The sequence below is a fragment of the Orbicella faveolata genome, unplaced genomic scaffold (genome assembly GCF_042242905.1).
Source record: "Orbicella faveolata isolate gen_17 unplaced genomic scaffold, um_ofav_v1 contig_26, whole genome shotgun sequence".
In the NCBI taxonomy this organism is placed as follows: domain Eukaryota; kingdom Metazoa; phylum Cnidaria; class Anthozoa; order Scleractinia; family Merulinidae; genus Orbicella; species Orbicella faveolata.
In genome coordinates, this window is record NW_028301554.1 from 14,695,806 (window position 1) to 14,722,097 (window position 26,292).

Here is a 26,292-nt window from a genome sequence, read left to right on the forward strand (position 1 = left end):
ATCCGAGGAACAGTGCGAAGATTGATCTTTAAAGGTTATTCAATCGAAACCTTTGAAGAAGATAACGTTGCCACTCGTCGACTTTTGGTGGAGGATGAAGAAAACCTAATATCCAAACCAAGCCTTCTTTTGTGTTTCGAGATGATCATCGCCCCTGTGGTTCACTTACTCCACGAACCAGATATCTTCTTTGTTCCTGATCGCTCTTTGTACAAAGTTCCATTTGCAGCGTTACACGACGAAAGTGGGACGTTTTTATCAGAAACTTTCAGGATCCACATTATGCCTTCTTTGGCGGCTCTGAAGCTCATTCAAGACAGTCCTGCAGACTATCACAGTCAGAGTGGTGCACTGCGGTGGTTGATCCTGAGGTTGGTTGGGTACATTACAAGGGATACCTTGGGAAGTTATCACCACGGCTTTGCGCGAAAAAAGAAGCAGAAACGATCGGGCAACTGGTTGATGCTCAGCCTTTGTTAGGACAGGAAGCAGCTAAGAAGGCGGTGCTTTAAAGTATACATTCAGTGAGTCTGATGCATTTTGCTGCTCATGGTGATGCGGAAAGGGAAGAAATTACTCTTGCCCCTCAACACACAACTAATGACACTCCAGAACAAGATGATTCCCCAACCTATGTCTGACATTGCTCAAGTCCAGCTGGGAGCTAAACTGGTAGTCCTGAGCTGTTGTCACAGCGGAACTGGACAGATTCGATCCGATGGAGCTGTTGGGATTGCCCGAGCGTTAATTCTTAGGATCCGGTGCTCGCTCGGTGTTGGTGGCACTGTGGGCCCTACGAGAGAGTGTAACAGAACAGTTCATCGGAGTCGTTTTTACGAACACCTTGTACGTGATGTAAGCGCCAGTGAATCTGTTCACAAAGCAAAGTGGATGCGGCGTAACGGCTATTCTCACGTGGCATACCGGGCACCATTTTTACTGATGGGAGATAACGTGACGTTTGAGTTTGCAGGAAAAACGATGAACATGGTACTGATGGTAAGTCGAATTAATATAACAAGCATTTCATTTCATGAAAATTCTGTGTATTAGATCAACCAAATTAAATAGTCCTTGAGCATATTGATATCAGACAAGCAAATTTCGCCACCAAGCTTCGCTTTGAAAATGCAAATTGTAAATTTATCGTGGACAAATTTCCAAAGCAGCAAAGATGAGAAGAATACCCTCGTAAAAATAGCATGAAGGTACCTGAGGGAAAAAATTTCTCTCAATCGAAGCTTGGTGGTGGATTTTGAGCGTGTGGCGTAATCATGCATAAGAACTATTGAAACTAGCTTCCCTTGTTACAATTGGGAAGGTCAATCAATTTGGACGTCAAATTGGGCGTCTAGTTGGAACCCATACAAGCTATAAAGATTTTTTGTTGTAGTTAATGTATGGAATAGATGGCGAATTAATCGCCATTAAAGTTGGCGTACCACCGGCATTGAGTGTTGTTCATCTGTGGTTCAGTCTTGACCAGTCTTGACTGTCTATAGCGTTGGCGAATTCAGTTGTAAACTACTCGTTTTCTAACTGACAGAGCAGTTGTTGATATACTTTATCTCCTTCTATTGTGTTTTAAGAAGGAAAAGCAGATCAGTAATTACTCTAGTTGGATGTGAAGCACGTCTGAACTGAGGAGGATGTGCTGACCATCTGTTCAGTCGTACTGCAAAACTTGTACAAACCTCGGCGAATCATTTTAATTCAGTGCTATTGTCTGAAAAGGGTCTACACACAAACAAGTATCAGACATTGTTATTAAACAAGTTTAATGTGTAATATGCATGTAATTTTAAAACGCCGTAAACTTTCGAAAGTAACGGCCCTCGTTACCGTCCGAAATTTTTTAGCATCCGAAATTCAAAGCGTCAGAAATATTTACAGTACAGTATAAAACCTCGAAGAAGCAGTAAAACTATCATTTTCACATATGTTTCAGTCTAAAACGTGTTTCGTAGGCGTAAATTTACGTTAGCTATACATGTTTCGGCGCAGTGTCCGAAATTTTTGTCCGAAGTGTGATAAATAGTGTCCGAAAATTGAACGTCCAAAATAAAACTTCCCTGCAGGCCGAACAGGGGAAACATCCATTCCTATTTACACACTGTTGGCTTCATCCGGTCAGGGGGAGCTTCTTCTGGTTCCATTAGTGCCCCGTTACTTTGGGGAATATATGAGTCTCCGGCCTCTATGGTCAGATCTGGATTACTTATGCTCAGGTGGCCCCCTCCTGCGAAACAAGTTACTCGTGCAATAACCTTCGTACCTTCAGCTACTAAACGGGTTTTATTCTTTTTACACCAATTAAACGCATTTTCCATTTGCCACCAGCCATCTTTTGTCGCCGAGTCAGATGGCCTATTTTAATGGTTCACACTTTTGCATACATTGTCTTGAGGTGTGCACTCGACGGCCTGCAAAAATGGTAATGTTGGGAACTTAAATTCAAATGCCAATGCTAATCTCAGATTAATTTCTCAGTTCGAATTATTTTATAGTGTAGAAGGAAATGAATTGAAACAAGCATTTTTTTGATACATTTTTTTCCTTTTGTTCTCTAGTTCAAAGATAATTGACCAGCTACACAAATATGACTTTTAAACGCATAAAGCAATGCGCCATATTTTTCTCGAAAAGCAACTATAGTAAGTAATTTCATCGCTTTTTTTAAATTTTAAACGTGCTTAAAACGATGTAGCTTGAAATTCAAATGGACTGGCGGACTCACTGAATAGGAAGTGTCTCGTTAACAATTTCGTTTATATTTTACTTAAGCAGTGGTCATCAAAGATGAATTGCAAAAAGAAAGATTCCCCGAAACAAACATTCAGCATTTGGTTAACGCGTCTCTTTCCATCTAACGTAAACTGGGGGAGTTAGCAATTTAAACCACAGGTTCACCTGCATTGAACCATCCAGCAAATATTGTAAATTAAACCTGGCTTCGAATCGACCAGAGTAGCCTCTGGTCTAATCTAGTCTACTTTTTTTTTTCTTAAATTAAATAAAGTGTTGGAGTGTTGTTAGGTCATCTGATCGTGATGTTTTCAATGATGAGAAAGAATTTCTTTCTTCTGGTAAACTATTTGCGATAAAAGAGAAATTTGAGACGCAGTCAGCATTACTTTATATGTAGAATAATGGAAAAAAAAATGAATGGAAAATAAACGCGACGTTGTACTGCCGAGTTAATTATCATTCCGTCACAGCAGAAATTTGACTTTGGATCTAGATAATTTTTTCTACTGCTAACTGGCTGGAAATAAATTAAAAGGCGCCATTATAATGAACTTGCTAGCACCATTAATCTGGTCGCAGTTGAAATTTAGCCCGTAACGCTTTGTTTGACGTTTTTTTTAGTATTAAATAGAACCAAAACGTTTTCCATGGTTTATTTCGGTTCTCTAGAGAATAGAAGATACCTTACACAGTATGTCCGCAGAGATGTTGAAACTCTCTTCCGAACGTTTGGAAGAATCGTAACAGCTGAAGCAACACGAGTAGAAGGAGAGAGCAGTGTCCGAAAGAATAGTTTATGAAAGGACTTAATATCATGTCAAGTTACTAAATAAAAAAGGTTAGGCAGACATTATGTTGCGTTGTAACTCAAAAGCAAGAAATGTATTAAAAAGACTACAGCTCTCGACTAATTCTTTTTAGTATTTTTTTTTTTCAATTTAATTGAAAGTTAAAAAGTGTTTTAAACTTTCGAAATAATTATTCAGTATTTATATTTGGAGCTATCCGTTTGTCTAGCGTACTCAAACCACCGATCAGTCAAACGTAAACGATACTATATTTTCACTGTCATGTTTGCGTTACATTAAAGCATAGTTTAAAGGTGTGATTGCAAGGGGAAACACGATGCTTTGTTCATAGGGACCAATATGAGTTTAACAAGTTTCCTCAGGTGGAAGGTGTGATGAAAGAGAGTTATTGTTGAGCAATAACCACCAGTCTTTTTTGTTCGTGTTTGTACATCTTTTGTTTCTTTTTGTTGAAAAACGTGGTATAGATGTTATATAGCATCTAGTTGCAGCAATTTGTTCCAATGTGCTTCTTCGACACTAGAGCGAACATGGCCTTCAAACAGATTTTCGTCCTTATTATTTTCGCTTTTGCTGTTGATGCGCTGAAATGGAAAAATTGTGGTATGTAAGCATTTTTCTTTGTTAATATCTTTAGGAAGCACAAATTTATAAATTTATAAACTTTCACAAAATTGAAAGCAAGACGTCCTAATCAGAGCTCTAAATTTAGTGACGTGGACGACGAAGCACCGCCGATTTTCATTTTTCTAAGGTGTTAAGACACCAGAAATAAATTTCTATGCTACTTTTCATCGTTTTTAAATCAGTTTTTGCATTACATTTTTCGTCACTGTTTAACACAAAACCAAATCCAGTTGAATGTGTTTGAAAATTCAATCCAGTTCCACTAAATTTGTGCCAAATGATCGCTTACTCATTCCTACTGTCGGATTCAGACAGTCTTCTGTGAATGCGAGATCGACAAACCCTAGAACATACCTAATCGACAAATGCATGATATAGGAACCTATTAGGCTGTGAAAAGGATGGAATTGTCTTAATTTTAGTTTCGAAACGACTGCAGTAAATGAAAAGCTCTGCAATTCTTTTACATGCCTTGTAGATGATGTGAGCTAAATTAACAAGACGGAGCGCTGTCTCTTTATTTGTACTATTAGTTGTGCAAGAAAGCCAGATATTATAATTTTTTGAACCCAAGAGTATTAGTGGTTCGTGTAAAGTGTGATCTTCCCGGTGAGGGTAGACATTAACGGTTCAACTGAGAAGTATAAGTCTGAATACAAAAAGGAACTGGGCTACTGCCCGTGTACTTTCTGTTTGTTACTAGCTAAAACTAAACAAATGTGGATGGGCACAGACCAAGTGTAAGGTCGTGGAAGATATGCATTATGTCAAAAGAAATCTTTTACGTGAATATTTACCAGTCTCATGCTTTAGAAAAGTAAGACACAAAACCACAAGAAAACTACGCGGGATCATTCAGGAAAGTGCCCGATCAGTAGAATACAAGGACTCGCAATAGAGCAATCTGATTGGCTGCTGTAAGTTATTGGCCCTCTGAACTAGCTTCGTTATATAATAAGGCCGGATGTTGGCCAAGGTCTTTGTTTGCTTGTTCATATAAGGACCTTCCATAATCGCGCAAATAAGAGCAATGCCCGAATAGCCTGCCATCCTGAGCGTACAAGCTTGGTCAATAAAGTATTTATCATGTAACAAACATTTCCTTGTGGGGCACAGCGAGCAATCCTTAGCGGGTAAGGTAAGCCCATCTTGCCCCCTTGGGCAGCCAAACACATCCAGTATTCGGTTCACTTTGCCCACTCGCGGAGTTAGCCATATAATCCACACAATAGGTCATAACTGCGGAAGTCTATGAAGCACTTCTGCTCATAATAATGTTAAAGAAAACGGAAAGTAGCCTTTCTTTAGCATAAAAACCAGGTGAACCATTGCTGTGACAACACATTACAAAACAATTTATTTAGACTAAGATTTACGAAGCTTTTCAGCATAATGTACGAAAGATATTTAAACGAAGAACACTTTGAATAGATTTGTAATTTTCGTAATTTCCTGTGCTAGCGCTCCAAAAATTTATTGCCTAAATGTGTTCCGAACTAGGATTTCGTTACTTTGTTTATTCTAATATCGTTTTAAAACCGTTTTGTCCTCTCCTTTATAGATAGGAGTTCTCCTGTAGAGATCAATGACATACAACTCAAGCCAAACCCTGTGGTTGTCAAGGCAGGTGCAGAAGTCACGTTCAGTGGAAGGTTTACAGTAGCTGGTGCGGCAGGCACGCGGTACGAACTGGACGTGACCTTGTGGAGATCAGGATGGTGGGGGACATGGATAAGAGTGCCTTGTTTTGGACAGTGGTAAGTTGTATACCTCAGTTCAAACTTTATTTTACATTGCATGAATTAGATTCCTCGTTAAAGAGGGTCTCAATGGAGGGTCCCTTTGACGGTTGACGGATAAAAATTAGCCGTTTTGACGGTTGACGATTACATTTTAGGTCATTTGACGGTTGACGGTTAATTTTTCGGAATGGCGTTTATAACACGAAATTAAAGCGCAAATTTGGCTGAAATTTTTCATATAAGGATACAATTTTGTCCATATTTCAAATTAGTGTCTAATTAAAGTAATCACATTACCTTTGTTACCGCTGGACGTATTAATCGTTTGCTCCCGAGTTTAAGAGTTTTTGAAAGGACTTGCACATTAATTTGTTTTGTGATATAGTAAAACGGTTATTTATAAACAGCATAATTTGACCCCATTTAAGTCAATCGTTTAGTTCTTAATTAAGGATACTGAGACATTTGACGGTTGATACTGGCTTGCTCATGTGACGGTTGACGGTAAAAATATTGCGCTTTTGACGGTTGACGGTTATTTTTTTGGCCATTTGACAGTTAACCCCATCTGAACCCTCGTTAAACGGTCGGATACTAGAAGATAGCAGTTGATGGCAAATACTGATGTTAGCACGCAATTTAGTTTCTATTTGCGCGGGTGAACGAACGAATAAGGGAAACAAGGAAACATAAAATATAAAGACGGCTAAGGTAAAACAACTTATTTACAAATATCAAAATTGGCTAAAATAGAGTAGGACTAAGTAGAGCTAAGTTGAGTTATGAAATTACAGATTTTAAATTGTTTCAAATTTGCGATAGTCAAAAAGTCATTCGTGACCCTCTAAATCATGAGTGGCACATAAAATATAGTTTTAAAAAATATGTATAAGATTTTGTAGGTCCTTAAAGGATGCCTATGCAGCTAGTGTGGGATCTTCCGTAATGCCCTCTAGTGCTCGTTTGCCTTATTATGAAGAACAAAATACTAATCAAATTCCCAGATCCCTTGCGGATAAAGCCCACAAGAGATCTGGGAATGAACACTTCATTCCCGACTGTAATGAAGAATGGCATACACTCTAGGCTATATCACACACTGAAGGGAACACCGGATGCCTTCAATTTTAACTACGATACCCCTTGGTGGATGTGCAGTTCTACCTCGCTATTTCCAAGGCACTAATAAATGACTGAGAAAGGGTATCCAACGGAAAATAAAGTTTAACTCGAGACAGCGGGCAGTACGAGAAAACGAGGTTCAACTGTGTTTGCGATAGAGATGTCCATAATTGTTTTTACAATAACTGTCCAATTTCTCTCGCGCTGATTGGCTCATTTTTATCATCAGTAAGAGTACAGGCGGATAAAATTTTAATTTATGCAAGCTTTCAAGTTCAACTTTCAGCTGTCCAACTGTCAATTTTTTAACCAATGAAATTTCATTGACTTTTTAAAGTAGCCAATCAAAAAGCGAGAAAATCTATTGACAATGTTCGCGTCATTTTGAATAAAATTCACTTATCTTTGTTTACGGCAAGTTTACGGCGTCTTTTTCCCTCATTTATGACCGGCATTTGATCATTTTGAGGTCTTGTTACTGTAAAAAACAAATTGACGTCAGTTTTTTATGCGTCTATCCTCTTGTTGATGATGAATTTCGTCAAAACATTGTCAAAGTTTACTGCGGAACCACTCGCCTGCGGCTCGTGGTTCCAAAGCCACTTTGACAATGTTATGACGCAATTTATCATCAATGAGAGGAAAGACACATAAAAAAAACTAACGTCAATTTGTTAATCAGTGGAAATATTTTTTCATTTTCTTTTCACTGAAGCAATCGGGACATTGGATGTGATGAGATGGTGAAGTTGCTTGAAGGAGCACAATGTCCTCTGAAAAATGGAGAGTACGTAGTCAAACATCAAACTCACAAACTGCCTAACGTCAGCATTCCATCATTCATCAAGAATGTAAGTAAGAATTTAAGTATTAAGGTGGCAAAAATAGATCTCCGTTTGTGTTTTAGAATTTTCTTAAACCCCCCCCCCCCCCCACTCCAAAAAAAAAAACAAAAAGAAAATCGTTTACTAATAGAAGTTTACTGACGTATACATGATACATGTCTATATTTTTTTTAACTGGACTCACGACCTTTTGGAGATCAGCAGGTCTTGTTTTATTTAATTACATCAATATTATCAATCGTGGTACAACCGTACGAAAGTATTTATAAAATGAAGTTTTTTATTTGTTATACAAATTTAGCGGACTTCATAAACAGAATACCATGCCCATTTAGTAGATAACTGGCCCTCAAGCCGGTTGTTCATTTTTTTGCTGCTACACCGTGCTGACGAGACCCAACCAGGTCGAAACAGCTGTCCAAGGTTGCAATTCTTGTCTTTCATATCGGATTCTATCATGTCCTTGTCGAGTTTTGAGGTGTAATCAGCCTTGCTTCATTGTTTTATTCGTAAACAGGACTCGCAGAAACACCTGAACAATGACGTCATGGTGACACCGTAACGCCGGTTCTTGTTGCTTCTTTCCACTTGTATATGTATTTCTAAATCGTTACTGATTGAAAGAGGGAAAGAAAAAAACCGGGGAGCACCTACTTTTGTGAGGGTAGATGGTGAGAATCTCGTCGTTCCCGTTTCCAAACCTTCTCCAAACTTCAAGGGTAAAGCCTTGGGAATGAGCTTGCCCAAATGTGCTTAACATTCTTTTGGTGGATTTGAGGAGGGGGTGAGGGCGGGGTGGCGGCACCTACAAAAATGGCTTTTACTGGAGATAATTAAGACAATCCTCAAACGACGACATTAAAAATATCTTCTCAAACTCGTTAATAATTCATCAAGTTAAGATAAAAGAAATTATAATCTTAATGGCGTTTAGATATCTGATCTTAAAAAGCATAGATTTTTTTCGATTTTTATTTCTCCTCGTTCTCCAAAGAGTTAGCATGTTTAGCTTGGATTGACAAGATATCAATCGTCAGAGAAGTGTTTTATTTAGCTCTTATTAACCGAGCAGGAGGTCTGTATGTGAGAATCTTGACCTCTTCCGTGTGTACAGACCTCACTGCGTTCGGTCTGTACTCCCGACCTCGGTCAAGATTCTCACATACAGATCGACTAAGCTCGGTTAATAAGATCTTTGTTATACGGCAAACAAGAAAAAATTAATTCGTTTAATGTAACTGGTTTGTACTAGCTGACATTTTGCTTGCGAACGGCGATGAGCTGAACTTCATTCTGCCAAAGTTTGCTCGTCCTCTTTACTTTTTTTCCTCATCAGGCTTGGCACTTCCATAAAATGAATATTTTCTGGAACTAATATAGTTCCAGAAAATAGTCAATTTTTTTGTATTTAGTTTGCAACTCTTTCACGGCAAAACGTAATCGGTCGAGATGCCGGTCTAGATGGGAAAATCTAGACCACGGTCAATATCGATTTCAGCCTATCAAATTCGTGAATTCGGTAGTTCCCAGTCCTTGTGAGACACAGCCATATAATGAATTACAATATTTCCAAACACCTGAAAGTTTGTCAAAGATACTCCTCTGCGCGTTTTCAACTCTCTTCTCCAGGAAATGCGGTAAACTACAGTCGTCCAAGTCAAGTTTGATACATTACATAACATTCGACGTACCACATTCGGATCCACCGTGAATTACGTCTTTTTTAGCATCTTTGACCAACTTTCACTCTAGTATGTCCTGAAGACGTGGGACAAAAATCCTACGTGACAAGACCCTCGTTTATTTGAGATATTTACGGTTTATTCCTCTATATTTCAGGGTAAATATAAGATTAAAGCGGATCTAAGAGATAAAGGAAACAACAGACGTGTTTCATGCCTGGAAGCGGAAGTGGAGTTACGAAGCTGAAAAATATTCTTGTAAAGAGAGAAACACAATAAAAAGCATGAAAAGCTTCTGTTTGTGTTTTAGTCGGAGACTGATCAGCTAGTTGATTTCATCAGTTTCAGGCCTCGTCCCGGTGAACTAGGCCTGTCGCAATTAATATTGTGCTCGACAACTTTTGAGCAAGAGTTGGCGTTTGCAGCAACTTTCTGTGGTTCTAGCAACCTCGAGCAATTTAACGCAAGTTTCGCCTTTCTGAACAACTTTTGAACAAAATAAAGGTAATTAGAACACATATCAGGCACGAAAAAGCCAATTTATGCGAATTCCTTCGATGTTTATCGTCCTTTTGAAGTTTGAAGTTTTAACTTCCCGCGTATTGTTCGGCAAGACGTAAAATGAACCATGCGTTTGGGTCCGTTTGTCACGGAGTATCCTTAAATTTTGTCCATATTTGTGAACAGCACTTTTAAAGCTAAGATACAAGCTTTTTTTTTTTTTTTACCAATGTTAGCAACTATCGTGAAGAACGAAAAAGAAATTAAGCCATTAATGAATGTTTATATGAAATATCATACATTTAGGTAACAGCTTTTTGGACTTTTTGCAGTTTTTAGCAACTTTTTGGGCATTCCGGTGAGCAACGTTCCAGAATTTTACGCGAGCACAATCGGGGCAGGCTTAGTTCAAACTGCACCGGAGAAATTTGAAGACGGGGGTTTCATTCTGAAATCGCATCAAATGTTTTCCGTCCACACTACGCCGGAGAATTTGAAAACGCAACAATCACCGTTCATTTTGCATTTGTGTTTGAGGAAAACTCGGACAGTGAAATCACATGATTACCGTGAGGCCATCTTTTTCGAAAAGCTCCGTTTTCAAGATGTTTTCCGTCCATACGAAAACGAAAAGCCAGCGTTTTTAAATTCCTCCCACTTGAAGAGCGTTTTCGAAAAGCTCCGTTTTCGTGACGGATTAGAATGAACGAGAGGCCTAACCGTAGAAATAAAGCTGCGTTGACAAATTTCTTCGCTGTAGTGTGGACAAGGCCTCAATGCCAGTGCGCACGTGGCGTGCATAATCTGTGCTAGACCAAAAGTATTCCAACCACACTTCGCTGGAGAAATTTAAGAACGCAACAATCACCGGCCATTTTGATTTTGCATTTGTGTTTGAGTAAAACTCGAGCAGGGGAATATTATGATAATCGTAACGTCATCGTTTTCGAAAAGTTTCGTTTTCAAACTGTTTTTGAAATTATTAACGGATTGGCATGAAGGAGAAACAAATAAACATTCCAAGAACAATTTTTTTAGCTACTAGAAAATTTAGATTTGTTCGTTTTTCCTAGAAGAATTAACTCAACTTCTACTTCCAAGCAAATTTATTTGTTAGAAATGGGTGTCAGTAAAACGCGGACTCGGGTCGGAGTCGGGGTCGGGGTCTGGGTCTCTTTTTTATTATTCTTTTCTTTTTTTTCTTTAACTTTCTTTTATTTTTGTCGTTTTTCTTTTTTTTTAACCCAAATTCCGATTTCTCGCGATTTACATCAGCAGTGCATCATTGCAATATTTTCGCATGTAAAGAAAATAAGATGCGGCGGAGCTCACTTTTTCACATCATCTCAAACAATCCGCGTCACATTTCAGCCAAGACAGTCGAATATAGAAGCTGCACAAATTTATTTTCTAGCTCAGCGCGCTGATTTCTGCAAAAAGGTCCATGAGTTAGTTGAGTTAGTGGAGAATTAAGAGATCTACCATTAGGTCAAATAAGGATTTGCCTCTAAAAGCCTCTAAAAGTAATTCGTCCCGAAAGCTTAGTATATACACTCGATGCAGCTCTATCCTGGCAGTTCCGTGAATTGACTACGGCATACTCTCGCAAGAAACGAAGCGAGGGAAAACAAATTTGTTTGCCTTGAACTAACAAATTCGTGAACTAGAATAAGAAAAACTTGCCATAAACACCCCCGCCGCCTTCCATGAGACCCTGAGAACGAGGTTGCCATAGATTGTTTAGACTGTCGCGCAAGGGAAAAAATAAATCAAAAACCATTCGATGGATGAAGTCAAGAAAATGCGATCTTATAACAGATAAATAAAGGAAAAAACTTCTACAAGTTTTAGGTCTGTGCGTTATCCCAAAATTTAGATATTTGTCTATAGGTTTCACCCAAATTTAAAGCTCAGTGTGGAGCCGCCATGTTGGCGAAGCTCTGTAGTACACCAATATGGCGGCCGGAAAATAGTGTAACCATCTGAAACTTATTTTGGTTATCTAGGCCACTGACCATATTTACTGCAAAAACGTACATTAACATAAAAACTTTTCCTAATACGTTTACTTCACAAAGAGCTAAAAATCACGAATAAAGTAGATATATATCGACAAACGCGATCGTAGCTCTATGTCACGCACCGCCATAAACCTGAAGTTCAAAATGCACTGGTTTCGAAACGAAGGACGTTATTGAGCTGAAACCTTGTCAACAATATACGTTTTGCACCTCTTATGCCTGATGAGGATAGAGACTCTGGTGACTGTTTAGTTTTGAATCTCAGAACTTTTTGACGTCTCGTCAAAACCATCTACACTAAGCTTTCGATACTTATTTTTATAGGCTTAAATAGTGGATCCCTTAATTCTCGACTTACTCATGGACTTCCATTGAAGAAATCGGCGCTGAGCTGGGAAAGAAATGTGTGCATCTTCTTATTTGGTTGTCTTGACCGTCTTAACTGAAATGTGAGGCGGGTTGTTTGCGGTGATGTCCCTAACAAATGAACTCCACTGGATTTCATTTTCTTTATATGCAAAGATATAGCAATGATGCACTACTGATACAAATCGCGAGAAATCGGAGTTTACGTTAAAACAAAAAAGAAAAGAACAAAAAGGACATTAAAAAAAAAAAAAATTAAAGAAAGAAGGAAAAAAATTGTAAAAAAAGAGACCCGGCTCCGACCCCGAGTCCGCGTTTTACTAACACCCTTAATTAAGAGAGTGCAAACCAGCTGGAAAACAATTCGAATTTACACACGCCGAACCCAACTGACGGTGTGGAGTTTTGTCGGTGGGACAATCAATATTATCATTAGCTCACCACCAAGTACAACCCAAGGAAAACCCAGTTCCCGTCTTTTAGGCTAGGTTTAGGTTAATCTCTTTAGCTGGCCATAGGTTTCCCGGTCAGCACAAAATCAGCTAGGGAATGGATATTTCAAAGAACAGATTCGTTGAATGCCCCTGAAGTGTGTCCGCAAAGTTGTTGAAACACAGCTGAAAATACTAATAAAATTTGAAGAATTCGGAAAAGCTGTGGTAGCATGAGTCGTAGGCGTGTTGTGTTTCCACAACTGTTTTGGAGAAAAATCTTTTGACAATGCTTATTGTAGCAAGCAGGACGAGAGCAACTGGGACGAACTAAAAAGACGAGAGTAACTGGGACTAGCCCAAGTGATTATTATGGGATTAAGCAGAAGGATCCCACGAGGAAAAACAAGATAGTAAGAAACGACAGTCGAGGAGAAACGTTTTGTTAACGTAGTTAAGTAGTTGTTTTCGCGTGATTAAAGTAGTGTGCAACATTATTACTATGTTGGATTACTAAGTTACTAAGGCGTGGGAGACATAATATTTCCTGATAACTCAATAGGAAGAATTGCATCGAAACTCTCGAATACTTCTTCTACTTTGTTTTGAATTTGAAAGCTACAGAGTGTAGTAAACTTTAAAAGAATATTCTTTAGTGATTACTTCTGGGAGCTGTCTGTTTGTCTACCTTGCTCAAACCACTCGATCTGTCAATGGAAACGATATTATTTTTCCGCTTTCATATTTGCGTTTTATTAAATATAGACACAAGGTGTGATTTCAAACAGAACATGGTGCTTTGTTCTTTGGGACAAATATTAGTATAACAAGTTTCCTCAGGTGGAAATAGCAATATCTACCGACGCATTCATTTGTTCATGTTTGTATTTCTAAGTTCCGTTATGTTGACATGCATGGTACAGAAATGTTTAAATAGCGTATAGTGCAGCGCAGTATTTCACCGTGCTTCTTTGGAAACAAAGTGACCATGGCCTTCAAACTGATCTTCGTCTTCGCAGTTATCGCGGTTTTTGCTGTTGATGCCCTGGACCTGAAACCGTGTGGTACGTAAGCCTTTTCCCTACTTTTGTTAAACGCTTGTAAGGAAGCGCAAAATCAAAAAATTCATCCAAAAGTGATAATTTTGTGATAGGATCGACGAAGTACTGTTTGGACTTTTTTACATGTAAAAAAAGAAACCTAAATTAGTTTTCGTATTATTGCACTGAAGTTTCACGATTCAGTCCAACCTAATTCGTGCCAAAACATCCAACGATGTTCTATCCGATTCATTTCGTAGGTCAGAAGTGTATTGTTAAAACTCTAAAACATACCTCGATTTTGTACAACAGTACTCGACATATGATAGGAAGATAATAGAAAGTGAAGATTGCCGACTACAGGAGCCCATCACTAGAAGCGTGCAACTACCCCATATTCCTGTCACGGCGTTTTCACAAACCGATCCAATTTTAGTTTGAATTTACCGAGAATTCATAGAAATAATTTGCCACCATGTTAATGATGCAAACTGACAAAGTTACGAGGATTCAGTCCGGGGACTGAGTGCCTTTTCTATCTCAGTGGTACTAGAAAAATAGGCATTGCAGGTTAAAAATCTGAAGCTAGTATGTCTGGCTAAATAAAAGTGTAGCTACAACACGCGCACCTTTTTTTCTTAATTTACAAACAGTTTACAATAAATAATAAGTATCTACTTACTTAACAATATTCTTTTTTTGTTAACCTAACTACTTCACACACACAGTTTAGAATATGAAGTACGTATATCTATTTACTTAACAATATATCTTTTGTTCACTAACCTACTTCGCTACTTCGCATAAATCTCTGGGTTACTGAGTTAATGTAAAAAAAAAAAAGAAAAGAAAGAAAAGTAAAGCAAAAAGACTAAAAATAAAGAGTTACAAAGGAAATCTATATATAGTCTTGAACTTTGTAATGTTGTCATTATGAAGAGCAATTTTCCGCTGTGTATTGATTTTTTCTCTTAGAAGCGTGAGAAAACTTCACCTTCTGTTATTCCCTAGCTAAAACTAAACAAATGTGGGTTATTTACTAAGAGTGAGGTCATGCAAGATTAGTACATTTTTAGCCAAGTGCTAGCGAGACCAACGGCTGATATCAGTGGTTATTCAGAGGCCTCGTCTTATTTTACTTAAAAAATCACTTTGTCTTCCGGCTCTTTATAGGGAGGAATAAACTAAAGGCCAGAAAATTGAGAATGCAAGGACGTACTCTCATGGGCGAATATTACGTCTCAGCGGGGTACTTAAATCCGGACAGATATGAACTCACTCCCGGCAATGGACGAAAAGTTAAGGGCAGGTAAGCACGTGTTGATGGTGAATTCCGGTCTGAGCCTGCTATTCAGTTATTTTTATCTCTAATGAATGAACAAACGAACGGACTAACGAACGAACAAACCGTCGAACGAACAAACCGTCGAACGAACAAACGAGCGAATAAACGAACGAACAAAAGAACGAACGAATGAATAAATGAAGGAAGGAGGGAAGGAACGAAAAAAATTTAACGATTACTAAGTTTAAAATACTCATTTTAAAACTATTAGAATTTACAAATTGAACTAGCTAAATTTAAAAGTAAAATGCTTTTTGGATCGAAATACGTCTACTTTGGAATCGTGGCTTAAAAATAAAATTAATGATTCATTTATGTAAATCTACAGGTCTTAACTCTTTTGAACTCGCTCTGATTTATTTATCCCTTGATAATGGCGTCATGAAGTCGTCGAAAAGTCGAAACATTGTATCGTTAGTTTTACTTGTTTGTGAATTAATGATTCGAGAATTTTATCGCAGTGTCTAAAATGGAAGAAATCAATATTAGTTCTGGCACTAGTGGATTGAATGTAACTGCGATGTACAATCTTCTCAATGGCTTATGTTTTTTTTTCTCTGCCTTTTAATAAGAATTTCCGGATGTGGTGGACTAAGGAAATGGGTGGGAGGCAACGTCAATTGCAAACGAGGAGGATGGCGCCGGTTCACACTTAAAACGTTCAAAGATGTAAGTGTGGTGACAAAATAGATCTCTGTTTGTTTTTAGAGTTTTTTCAAATCCTCCAATATTTGTTATCTAATCGTTCAGTAAATAAGAGTTTACTGACGTATTAAATCAAAGAAGAGGACACTCATCGTTCTGAAAGGTAGCGCCTGTCAGTTACTGGGTGGCTCCTGCAGGAATGGCTGTTAATGGGTATGATTGAGACACTACGCACAACAACAAAAATCTAAAAAGAAAAATGATAATATATTTCGTACCACTCTAGCTCTGAAATAAACTGACAATTGGAACTTTCATAGCGTTTCTAGCCTGAGTAAGCCAGACAGAATCAGTGTTTTGTCACGCTGGTAATTTCTCGATGGCGTAGAATGAGAGGCGAAAAGGTCAGTCACTCGTTTGTCTGAGATATTAACAGCTTATTGTATTTAACTATCCAGCGGCAGCGAATATCGTCCAAATAACGCGCGAAACGAGTACAAATATGTAAACAACAGCCTCCGTTTGGCGCGGAAATATGCTTGGATATTTGTCCTCAGACATCACCTGTTCCGGGAAGCGAACAGTTTCCCGAGAGCGTAGCTTGAGGAAAACTTTGAGCTTCGAGGAACAGGCAATGTCCAAGGACAAATATCCCAGCTTATTATCCAACTGCAGCCAATACCGTCCAAATAACAGTACAAATATTTAACAATTATTCCATGAGCGCGCGTTGGATATGAGATGGTAAATAGCCAACGAGGCCCGTGGGGCCGAGTTGGCTATAACCAATCTCATATCCAACAAGCGCGAATGGAATAATTGTTTTATTAAATTCGGTGCGTTTGTATACTTGGAAATTATAGCTTAATTTTATTGGGTTTTAATTTTACAAAGCGACCGGAAATCGATGTGGCGAAAACAACAACAAGTGGGAAATCACATGACATGCGCGCCGTTTGTAAAATTAGTTGAATGAAAAATTTGAAAGCGAAGCAAGCGAATTTGCTGAATGAATTTACAATCAAGTAGAATTCAAGGAACGTATATCAAATGAAGGAGATGTAAACTTGTTCAGAAAGTTTGAAAAGCGTTCAAGTTCGAGTCATGGAGAAGAGCCGAATAATTGTGTACTTGCACATTGCCGTTGTAATAACGCTGCGGAAAACTTTGATCGCCATGTGACACAGACGTTGTGCCAAAATTATGCTCGACAAGACCTCTTTCGGAGTTCCCTTGCTTTGATAGCCATGACATTTCGAGCTGTATGTGTGGAGCTCATTGTTGGCCAGACTCAGAGTCAGAGACAGAAACTATCTTAGCGTCAGATTCATCTTCAGAATCTCCGAGGCCACCCTGATGGTTTTTCGTGGCTCGTAAAGAACCGGGCTTACTTCGGTTCAGCTCAAAACACTCAACTCCTTGAGGTGTTTTTCGCAAGGACAGCAATGATGCCTGTTTTCCAGAGGCCTTTTACAAATGCTCTAATAATTTATTTGCCTGGTCAGAGATAATGGAAAACGGTTTGTTGTGCGGCGGCGTGCGAAGGAAATGATCATTGGCGGCTCTCCTTATGGATTTAATCGATGAACTTTTGCAATACGTGCCATCTTTCTTCCTCGCAGACGAGTAAAAACACTTCAAGCAAACATTCAGTTCTTCTTTTGACATTGCTTATATCGGTTTCGGAAATTTGGCGCCACCAGGACTAGCAAGCCATTCTGTTAAGGTAAACATTGTTTTTGTTACATAATCTTCATGAGTGCGTAAAATCTCGACTGTCATATTTTAATTTTGCAACTTTTCGAGGAAACTTAACGTATACGTACCGTTAAATAATCTAATCTCAAACTTTGTGGCTTTTTTGTTGTTACTGGGACGGCATTGTCCATAATTTCCTGTATTTCTTCTGTAGATAGCTCACCGAATCTGTGTTTTTTCGTCCATGTTTTTCTCGACGAAACTTGGCTTCCCGCGAAAAAGTTTATGCCGAGCGACATTTACCGCATTCATTTCCATATAAGGTCAAACGCAGGTATAATGGCTGGTAACCGAGATCCAGTGAACCAATAAGAAAGCTAGAATTGCATTATCCGAGGTTGAGAATTTAATAAACAGCGATATTGCACAGTTATCTGTACAGTACAGCAACTGTTTGCCGTACAGGTCGGCGCGCATGCAAAATTGTCACATTCTCCCTCTTTGATTGATAAATTCATTGACTACAGCAGTTGGATAATAAATCTCTTATTAGATGTATCGCTTTATATTTTTACTCGTCGTTTGTGTTTTGACTCGCCCTACGAGCTCGTCAAAATACGGCACAACTCGTAAAAATATACAGCGATACTACCCACCAAAACATCTAATAAGATATATAAATTTTATTTCAGGATGACTTCATGTTGAAGATATTTAAAGGTGGAACACTCCTTGCATGCTTTAAAAACGACTGAGGATAAGAAGTATTCTTGAAACGAGAGAAATATAATAAAGTCATGAATGCATGAAAAAGAATTGTTTGTATCGTTGATATCAGCCATGAACGAATCTCTTTCTTCCTACTGCCATTATTTCTTTGATTTGCCCTTTAACAGGGAGCTTTAGCAACGACGACGTCGAAGACGACGCCTAGTAAAAAATGAATTTATATTTTGCCAGTTAAATTCGCAGTTGTCTAGATCTGTTCAATACGCCAATGGCTCTAAAAACGTGCTCAGGCTAAATATACACAATGACAATGTTCAATTCCAAATGGAAATACGAAAAATTAGCCGTCGTCGTTCGCGTTCCTAAGACTACGTAGAACTTAGTCATTTCATGTTGTTGCTTTGCAGAGGACGGTAAAGAAATGTACAAACATTTATAACGCACGTGCACAGCCATTGTTCTGCTCATTAAACCTTTGGTTTAGCGACGTTCCCGTAGCCGTCGTCATCGTGCTTTGCTTAAACTCCCTAATAACGGTATATTACGTCGCTGATATCTTTGTTATAGACTCATTCTACCACTTGAGCGAAAATCTCCCAAACTTTTCCAGTTCTTTTTTTTATTAGGCAAAGATAACAGAGCCGTAAACGATTAACAAATAGATCTTCAGCTTTTCTTGCGGCTGTTCTGTTATGTTATCGATCGTGAATTTCGTTAGAACGCTGGGGGTGGGACACTCCTAGAACAATTGGATGGGGGGTGTGCCGCCCGTTTCCCAAACTTCCTTACCTTATTTAAGACCAAAACCTGCAATTTTCCCTACTCTGTTTATGACTTGAAAAAATATTCGAAACCCTAGTTAAGACCCGATCCTTAAATCAGAGACCGATGTTAAGGGCTTTTGTAGTCGATAATGATGAAAAAGTGGCTTCTTCTAAAAAACATACCCAATTCAAGACTAGAGTGCAAAATCACACCCTATTTGAGACCAAAATGGCCAAAATCGATACTCTATTTCTGACCAAAACGGCTAAAAAATCCATACCCTTTAAGGCTGCACATATCAATAATCCATATAACTCCCCGGCCGGGGGTGGTGCGGGGGGAGGAGGAGGTAAGAACATTGTCGAAGTAGTTGTGGATCCTGTACAAGCAGAAGCATATCACCTAGAAGCGTTTAACTTCCCTTATCTGTTTTAAACTATGCTGCCGATGTTTCCCGACCAATGAAAATCACTCTTCCAATTTTTGCCCATATAAGGAAATTCTGCATAGCGCGCTCTTCGCGAACTCCTCGCGTGAATCTCTTGCAAAACAAACCTGTTCAAAATGGCGTCGAAAGGGAAGAAGTTCTCGGGCATGATGATAAAGAAGATTTGCGTCAAGGGAAAAGCATTAATAAGAGAGGAGGTTGTACTTGAAAGAGTTTCTGGTGAGTTGGCAGAAACATTCAAGGTTTAACTGGACTCTTGTGCCAGCGAGTTCGGATCGGTAAAACATTGTAGCAGTCTGTCCGTAGTATAAATAAAGAGATCAAGTGAGAGAGTTTTTGATTTATTTAGTGAACAGGCGAAGTTCTTTCGCGACAAATACGCGGTACTTAGGTTAGGTGGTATGAATATGTAACGGACGTATGAAAAAGTGAGGAAGTTAGGAAGATTGTTCAGGACAGTTGCAAAGATGGTGATATTGTACGGTCGATCGTTTCGTGTTATCTGGAATGTAATAAGCGCTACAGTTTGAAGTATGTCGTGGAAGTTCAGAGAAATGGCAAAGCAAAATGTCGAAGGTTAAGTATCATCCATATACGCCAGAGGATAAGGTTTTCTTTGTTAAAGTTTGGGTCTGCTGCGGCTCTTAGTCTTCGGAAACGGCTTCGTAAAGTTCTAGATCTCCATATGTAGTCGAACGTCCAGCCACCTGTTGGATTGCGAAGCAGATCGCAGCGATCGATGTTACGGAGCACAAGAAAAAAAAAGTATGCCTGGTTATAAGTAGTAAAAATAAATGTGTTTGAAGGAGGAGAACTTGTTCGTGTTAAAGTAAGATTTAATTCCCTTTCTCGCCGAGTCATTCTCGAAAGTTTTTTCAGAGCTAGGTGGTAAACCAAGTGAGCTACAACTTGTTTGGTAACAACCCATCATTTCGTCAAGGTCAGTTTAAAACCTTTCGTTTATCACATTTACGTCATTTTCTAGCTTTATAGTCGTACGGTTTACTTGATGTACTTGTTCAGAGTTGTTCCTTTATGTTTTCAAGTTGGCAAATTATTGTATCCAGGGCAACAGCAGATCCATGCTTTTGGGAAAATGCCAGAGTTTTTTTGTTTCACCTTAGAAATTATGGCTATTCGATTGTGTCTACTAGGGCGGCAAAGAGACGATCACGATTGTGTTAAGGAAAGATAAAAGCCAATCAAACTGAATGAAAAGCTTTTTTGGTGTGTGTGCATAATTTACGTTGTGTGACTTGTGTAAATTAAATGCAAAACTTAGCAATTCAAGGTGCTGAGAATAATTGCCAATCTGAATAGCAACTTGAACTTTGTGTTGTGACTCCAAAAATAACACAAGTTTTGGAAATGACTGAGATTTTAATTCATTTGTAAGTATTTTTCTAATTTATGCACCTTCTTGTGGGGCTGGAAATTATATCCTGCTTTTGCTCAAACAGTGGGAGTGGAGAACAGAAACATCAAAAAGGGGAACCCAGAGAAGTGGTAACCAGAAAGATTATAGCATTGGTTGCTAAATATAGCTCAACTTACACAACTAACTTCTTTTTGATTAAACAGAGGAAATGTCAGCTTTTGTCTCTTTTAACCTGAATACAGGTCTAGTTGAACCTCCGGGCGTGACCTACTCTCCTCGGCAACCAGTTCTCCAGATTACAAAAAGTTTCAAAGTCAAAGCACTATATTTGGAACCTCTTGTAAGCAACCACCTCTTAAGCGACCGCGACCACTTCACAAATAATAGAGCCTAAATTCGGTAATCTGATGTTGTATCATTATTGCATTCCTGTGTAGTACTAGAGACTGAAATTTCTCATTGGAAAGTACCGGATTCTTTCCCAAAATTAACTTTTGACATGAATAAAACATTTAAAACATGGGGTAAGTCTCTGCAGTTACCATATGCTAATGAGGTGAAATTTTGACCCAATATGGTCTAAGCTCTCATAAGCAACCACCTCCTGTAAGCAACCACTTAGGCTTGACATTTTGGGTGGTTGCTTACGGAAGGTTCAACTGTATTTAATTTTGTTCCGTCGTTTTTTTTTTACAGGTATTTCATGATAGCATCTATATAGGGCAAAGTTTATGCCAGAATAGCTAAATAGCATTCCTCGGGTTCTGAACAGGGTTTGTACCGGTCCTGGAAAACCTGGAAAGTCCTGGAATTTTATGGTGGCATTTTCCAGGACTGGAAAGTCCTAGAAAAAGGCTACTGGTCCTGGAAAGTTCTGGAAATCTGTTTAACTCAAGTGCAAAATATGAAATGTATGGCAGACAGTAAGGAGAATTAACATTGAGATCTCAAGAGTGAAAGGGATAATGTGAATTTTAGAGTCCTGGAAAAAAACGATCTGAGTCCTGGAAAAGTACTGGAAATTTTTTTCTGGAAAGGGTGCGAACCCTGTCTGAAGCTTTAAAATCTTCCTAGACCCCCCTCCCCCCCCTGCTATGCTAGGTACCCTACAGCAAGAATTAAACTCCTTGTAAGAACTTGGTTGCTAATATAGCTGAACCTCCTTGAGTAACTTAAAAAGAGGCAATGTCAGCTTTTTTCAGGCTTTGTTTATTTCTATTTAAATGTGGGTGTTGTGATGACAGCATCTATAAGTGCCCGCTAGAATGCCTGAAATAAAATTCCTGAAGTCCTGAACATTCAATTTTTCATGTGGGAGTATGCCCTCAGACCCCCCTTCTTTGAACCCTGTAAATACGCTCAAACCTTCACTAATGACCATACAACTCCTTTTTATCAAACAGTCAAGGCAATTCAGCTATGATTTAGGGGCTCTGATCCTTGTCTATTTTTATGTCTTAACTGGTGCAGTGTCAAAACTGCTTATACTGGCGTAAAATCATCAATGTTTTTCGGACTGCAATGACTTTACTCTTTAATTTTCATGGGGGGTCATGACAGACATTTAGGGGTACACAGGGGGCAGGAAAAAAAATTTCTGATGAAGAGGTACTTTTTATCAAATCCCACCAGCTGTCCCCCTCCCCACCCCATAAAAAATGAACAGTCCCTAATGAGCGATGTTTCTTTCGAAATAACAAAAATAAATTGCAGTAACTGGAATAAATAAATAAATGAATAAATAAATAATGGCAAATTGATAATAATATTGTAGAAGTAGGGTATGGTTTGTTTCAACAATCACTAAGTTAAGGGCAACCAATGTAAGTGGCAAAAAATAACATTACAAATCCAAGATTAATGTGCTGCATGTATCTATTTTGTAGACAAGTGTGATAAAGATGATTTTGGTCTTGCTCAACTTGCTTGAATGTGTTTAAAGTAAAAGGCCTACTAATGAGTTTGCCTCAGTCATTGTCATTGACAATGTCAATGTTAAAACTGATGAGAGTTAGAGATTTCTCTTCACCTAGTGTTTAGTTGTTGTATGTAACTTGTATTTGCTCGGTGTGTCCATTCCTGGGTTCTCAGTACATGTGAGGGGCTCTCATGTGAGGCCATGTAAAGGGAAATTGGGCTCAATGGAAAGGCCTGGTTGAAGTACATGAAAAGAATATTTCGGACAAATAATGGACCTCATACTATTTACGGTGGTTGTAACTTAAATTGCAGATGGGAGATGAAAAACACACTGACTTGCACCTACTTGAAAATAATAATTTAATTACAAAGTATGCTTTTTAAACTCAACACCAGGTGGGTTGACAGTCATGTGTAAATTCACATAAAACACTTATTTATTGATTTAAGCTCATGTAGAGTCTCCCACTACCGCCAACATTCAAAGGAAAACAAGTGTACAGAAGTGGGGGATCAAAAATGACTGAACAATAACATCCAAGAGTAGTAAATTTTTGATTGAGACAACAATTCAAGACAGGCAGTAACATGGTAATGAACATGTAAATGCAGGGTAAATGAGATGATGTCTCAGTTTAGTAGACCAGTTAGTATCCAAAGCAGGATCCAAAACCCTTGAACATCGGCCAAACAAACGGATGGCATACGTACTACAACAAGAAATTAACAAGAAAACATTCATTAAGATATAAAGGGAACAAGCCGAGCCACAAAATTATTCACTTATCGTGATGAAACAAGGGTAAAAATCACACAATCATGGCGCGAACATATGACAAATCACGGGAAAAGCCACGTTTTCAAGTCCGATTTTCTTAAAGTTCGACTATCACGCAAAAATAATCCACAATACCGATCATTGTTATCCAGCAAACGAAAGCGCGTGTGCTAAACAAACGTTTTCAGCATAGCATGATTTCCATTGACTAGTTTTGATGCAAAAAATGCTTACCTGCAATTGAGACTTAGCAAATAACTGGCCTAGGTATTACACTGGCAGCTCCTAGAAAAGGTTCGTTTGATTCTCATGATGAGTGCAGAAATCGGTCCAGAAACAACAACCTTCTCTCAACTCGCAACGAAATGTGTCCGCCATTCGGCGTCGACAAAACCAGGATCGGATCACGGATCGGATCACGGACCGGATCACGGACCGGATCACGGATCGGATCACGGATCGGATCACGGATCGGATCACAGAAAAAAAAAAGTTTTAAAGAAAAAAAAATCAAAAACTAAAATCAAACCGTTTATAAGATAATGATAAATAAAAAATAAAAGTGGAAAACTAAAATATGTTAAATGAAAATAAGAATCCCGAATTTGACGCAATGACATGTTAATTACAGAGAATGACAAGAGGTCATTTAAAAAGCCACATAAGCGCCTAATTTACGACGAATTTAAATTGTAATGAACAGGCAGATGTAGTTATATTTGAACGTTAGTTGGCTCGAAGCTTGCGTGAACCTCCCATTCTCGTTTTTGAAATTGTTATCAGTGGCTAATTCTCAGCTACATTTTCGTGTCAGATGTGAGCGTTACAGTTGGCGTTACAGTTAAATGAGAAAACTTACGTACGAAAACTTAAGGACATGACTTGTTTTGAAGGAGCTACGTCACGATTTGCACATCTTGAAAAAACTAGCCTAGTTTTTCAAGTTCGTCATTTGCAATCCCCGTTAATCTTTGCCATCCTTGACGATCCTCATTCCGTTTTGATTTGTTCTTGCCTCTTAAGTGTTTTCTATCCTAGAACACGATCATTTTAAGGTTTTATTCTATTTAAAGGCAACTCTTTACGACCCTAAAAATAACTCTAAAACTCGTGACGTAACTCCTAAAATGTTGTTTATTCTCGGGTTGCGTTATCGTTCACACTATCGATGTCATTCCTAGAATTTTTTGTAAAACAGCTATATTTCCTTGAAATACAAATGGTTTGTTTCGTTTTACTCCAGTGCGAAATATCGTATTCCAAACTCACATCTTGTAAAAGTATAGACTTGTCTCAAAAACGGAAATTGTTTGAAATCATCAGGTGCTTAATTTTTTAGTGTTTTTAGTTTTTGTGTTTCTATTCATACGTTCGTCCTATTATTACCATGCTGACTCGTTTTATGACAGTTTGATGCAAGTGAATACACGAAATATCATTTATCTGAACTGCGGAAAAAGATATGAAGACATGATTGATCATCGCAATCAAAACCCAACAGCCTGAAAAAAATTCATCTGTGACCAGCTCCCAGTTGGCTTGATATTATAAAAGAATAAAGGAATATCACACCTGAATTAAATAAAACTTTCTGCTCACAGTAGTCACTCTACTGCAATTTGCTCAACAAAATTTTGAATTTTTTTCCTTGATCCGATCCGTGATCCGGTCCGTGATCCGATCCGTGATCCGATCCGTGATCCGATCCGTGATCCGGTCCGTGATCCGATCCGTGATCCGGTCCGGTCCGATCCAGGTTTTGTCGACGCCGTCCGCCATTGCTGTCCGCGTGTAGTCCGCGCGTATATGACATATCCACGCGAGAGCCCTTGCTCCATATTAGGAAGTTAAATTTGATTGGTTCGGAATAATCGGCAGCATTGAACCAGAGTTAAACGCGTCTAGGTGATATGCTTCTGGTACAAGGCATAGCCGAGTGATCTCCACTCCATTTCTGATAATATTATGACGAAGTTTATGATCAATAACAAGCAAGCCAAATTAAAATCTGACTTTAATTTTTTAAGGTAAGAAGAAGCCAAAACGATCAAATGCAGACTTTTGGTTAGTAAAGCGCGAGAGAACCTGAATTTCTGTTAGCAAACACGATTCAAGACTTCAAGGCATCATTCCCTTCAAACTACTCCAGAAACAAAGTGTGAAACGAGAAATTTCTTTAACTAACCTCTATCAATTCGAAAATTGTTGGAAACCAAGTCGACTATTATCGTTTCTTGTTATTAAAAAGCCACAGGCATGAGGATTAATAGCTATTACATGCCTTGATTTCGTCCAAACGGAGCTGTGACCCCCGTTACATTAGGGAGTTTTAGCAAACCACGACGACGACGGCGACGAGAGTGTCACAAACAAAAGGGTTATGAGCCGAACAATAGCTGTGCACGTGCGTTTTGAATCTTTGTACATTTCTTTGCCGTCCTCTGCAAAACAACAACGTGAAATGACTAAATTCTGCGAAAATTGGACAACGCGAACGGCAACGGCTAATTTTTCGTATCTTCTTTTGGAATTGAACCCTCTCGGTGCACATTTAGCCCGAGCAAGATTTTGGACCGTTAGGCGTACTGAACAGATCTACACAGTTGCGACATTCGTAGATAAAATATAAATTCATTTTTTACTAGGCGTAGT

General features: G+C 38.6%; 2 protein-coding genes and 1 long non-coding RNA gene across 3 annotated transcripts; 2 read left to right on the forward strand and 1 right to left on the reverse strand.

Moving 5' to 3' along the window:
- The first annotated feature begins 4,028 nt into the window (after nucleotides 1–4,028).
- LOC110062303 (ganglioside GM2 activator-like) lies at nucleotides 4,029–9,871 on the forward strand. Its single transcript, XM_020769174.2, has 4 exons — nucleotides 4,029–4,160; nucleotides 5,746–5,941; nucleotides 7,764–7,899; nucleotides 9,733–9,871. Exons 1-4 carry the CDS (start codon nucleotides 4,061–4,063, stop codon nucleotides 9,820–9,822), a joined length of 522 nt encoding a protein of 173 aa, XP_020624833.2. The 5' UTR covers nucleotides 4,029–4,060; the 3' UTR covers nucleotides 9,823–9,871.
- Nucleotides 9,872–13,831: 3,960 nt separating this feature from the next.
- LOC110062310 (uncharacterized) lies at nucleotides 13,832–18,438 on the forward strand. Its single transcript, XM_020769179.2, has 4 exons — nucleotides 13,832–13,958; nucleotides 15,108–15,243; nucleotides 15,852–15,948; nucleotides 18,315–18,438. Exons 1-4 carry the CDS (start codon nucleotides 13,883–13,885, stop codon nucleotides 18,375–18,377), a joined length of 372 nt encoding a protein of 123 aa, XP_020624838.2. The 5' UTR covers nucleotides 13,832–13,882; the 3' UTR covers nucleotides 18,378–18,438.
- A 4,767-nt stretch (nucleotides 18,439–23,205) lies between these two features.
- On the reverse strand, nucleotides 23,206–24,501 carry LOC149108240 (uncharacterized). Its single transcript, XR_016209066.1, has 2 exons — nucleotides 23,875–24,501; nucleotides 23,206–23,572 (listed from the first exon to the last, which is right to left on the reverse strand). It is a non-coding gene; the product is annotated as an uncharacterized LOC149108240 (long non-coding RNA).
- Between the last annotated feature and the right edge of the window lie 1,791 nt (nucleotides 24,502–26,292).

Bases quoted from the DNA above. Each gene is read 5' to 3' on its own strand.
- LOC110062310 (XM_020769179.2), top strand. From the start codon at position 13,883: ATGGCCTTCAAACTGATCTTCGTCTTCGCAGTTATCGCGGTTTTTGCT. The intron at 13,959-15,107 runs GTACGTAAGCCT...GGCTCTTTATAG, and splicing joins CCTGGACCTGAAACCGTGTG to GGAGGAATAAACTAAAGGCC. The intron at 15,949-18,314 runs GTAAGTGTGGTG...ATTTTATTTCAG, and splicing joins CACTTAAAACGTTCAAAGAT to GATGACTTCATGTTGAAGAT.
- LOC110062303 (XM_020769174.2), top strand. From the start codon at position 4,061: ATGTGCTTCTTCGACACTAGAGCGAACATGGCCTTCAAACAGATTTTC. The intron at 5,942-7,763 runs GTAAGTTGTATA...TTTTCACTGAAG, and splicing joins GTGCCTTGTTTTGGACAGTG to CAATCGGGACATTGGATGTG. The intron at 7,900-9,732 runs GTAAGTAAGAAT...TCTATATTTCAG, and splicing joins TTCCATCATTCATCAAGAAT to GGTAAATATAAGATTAAAGC.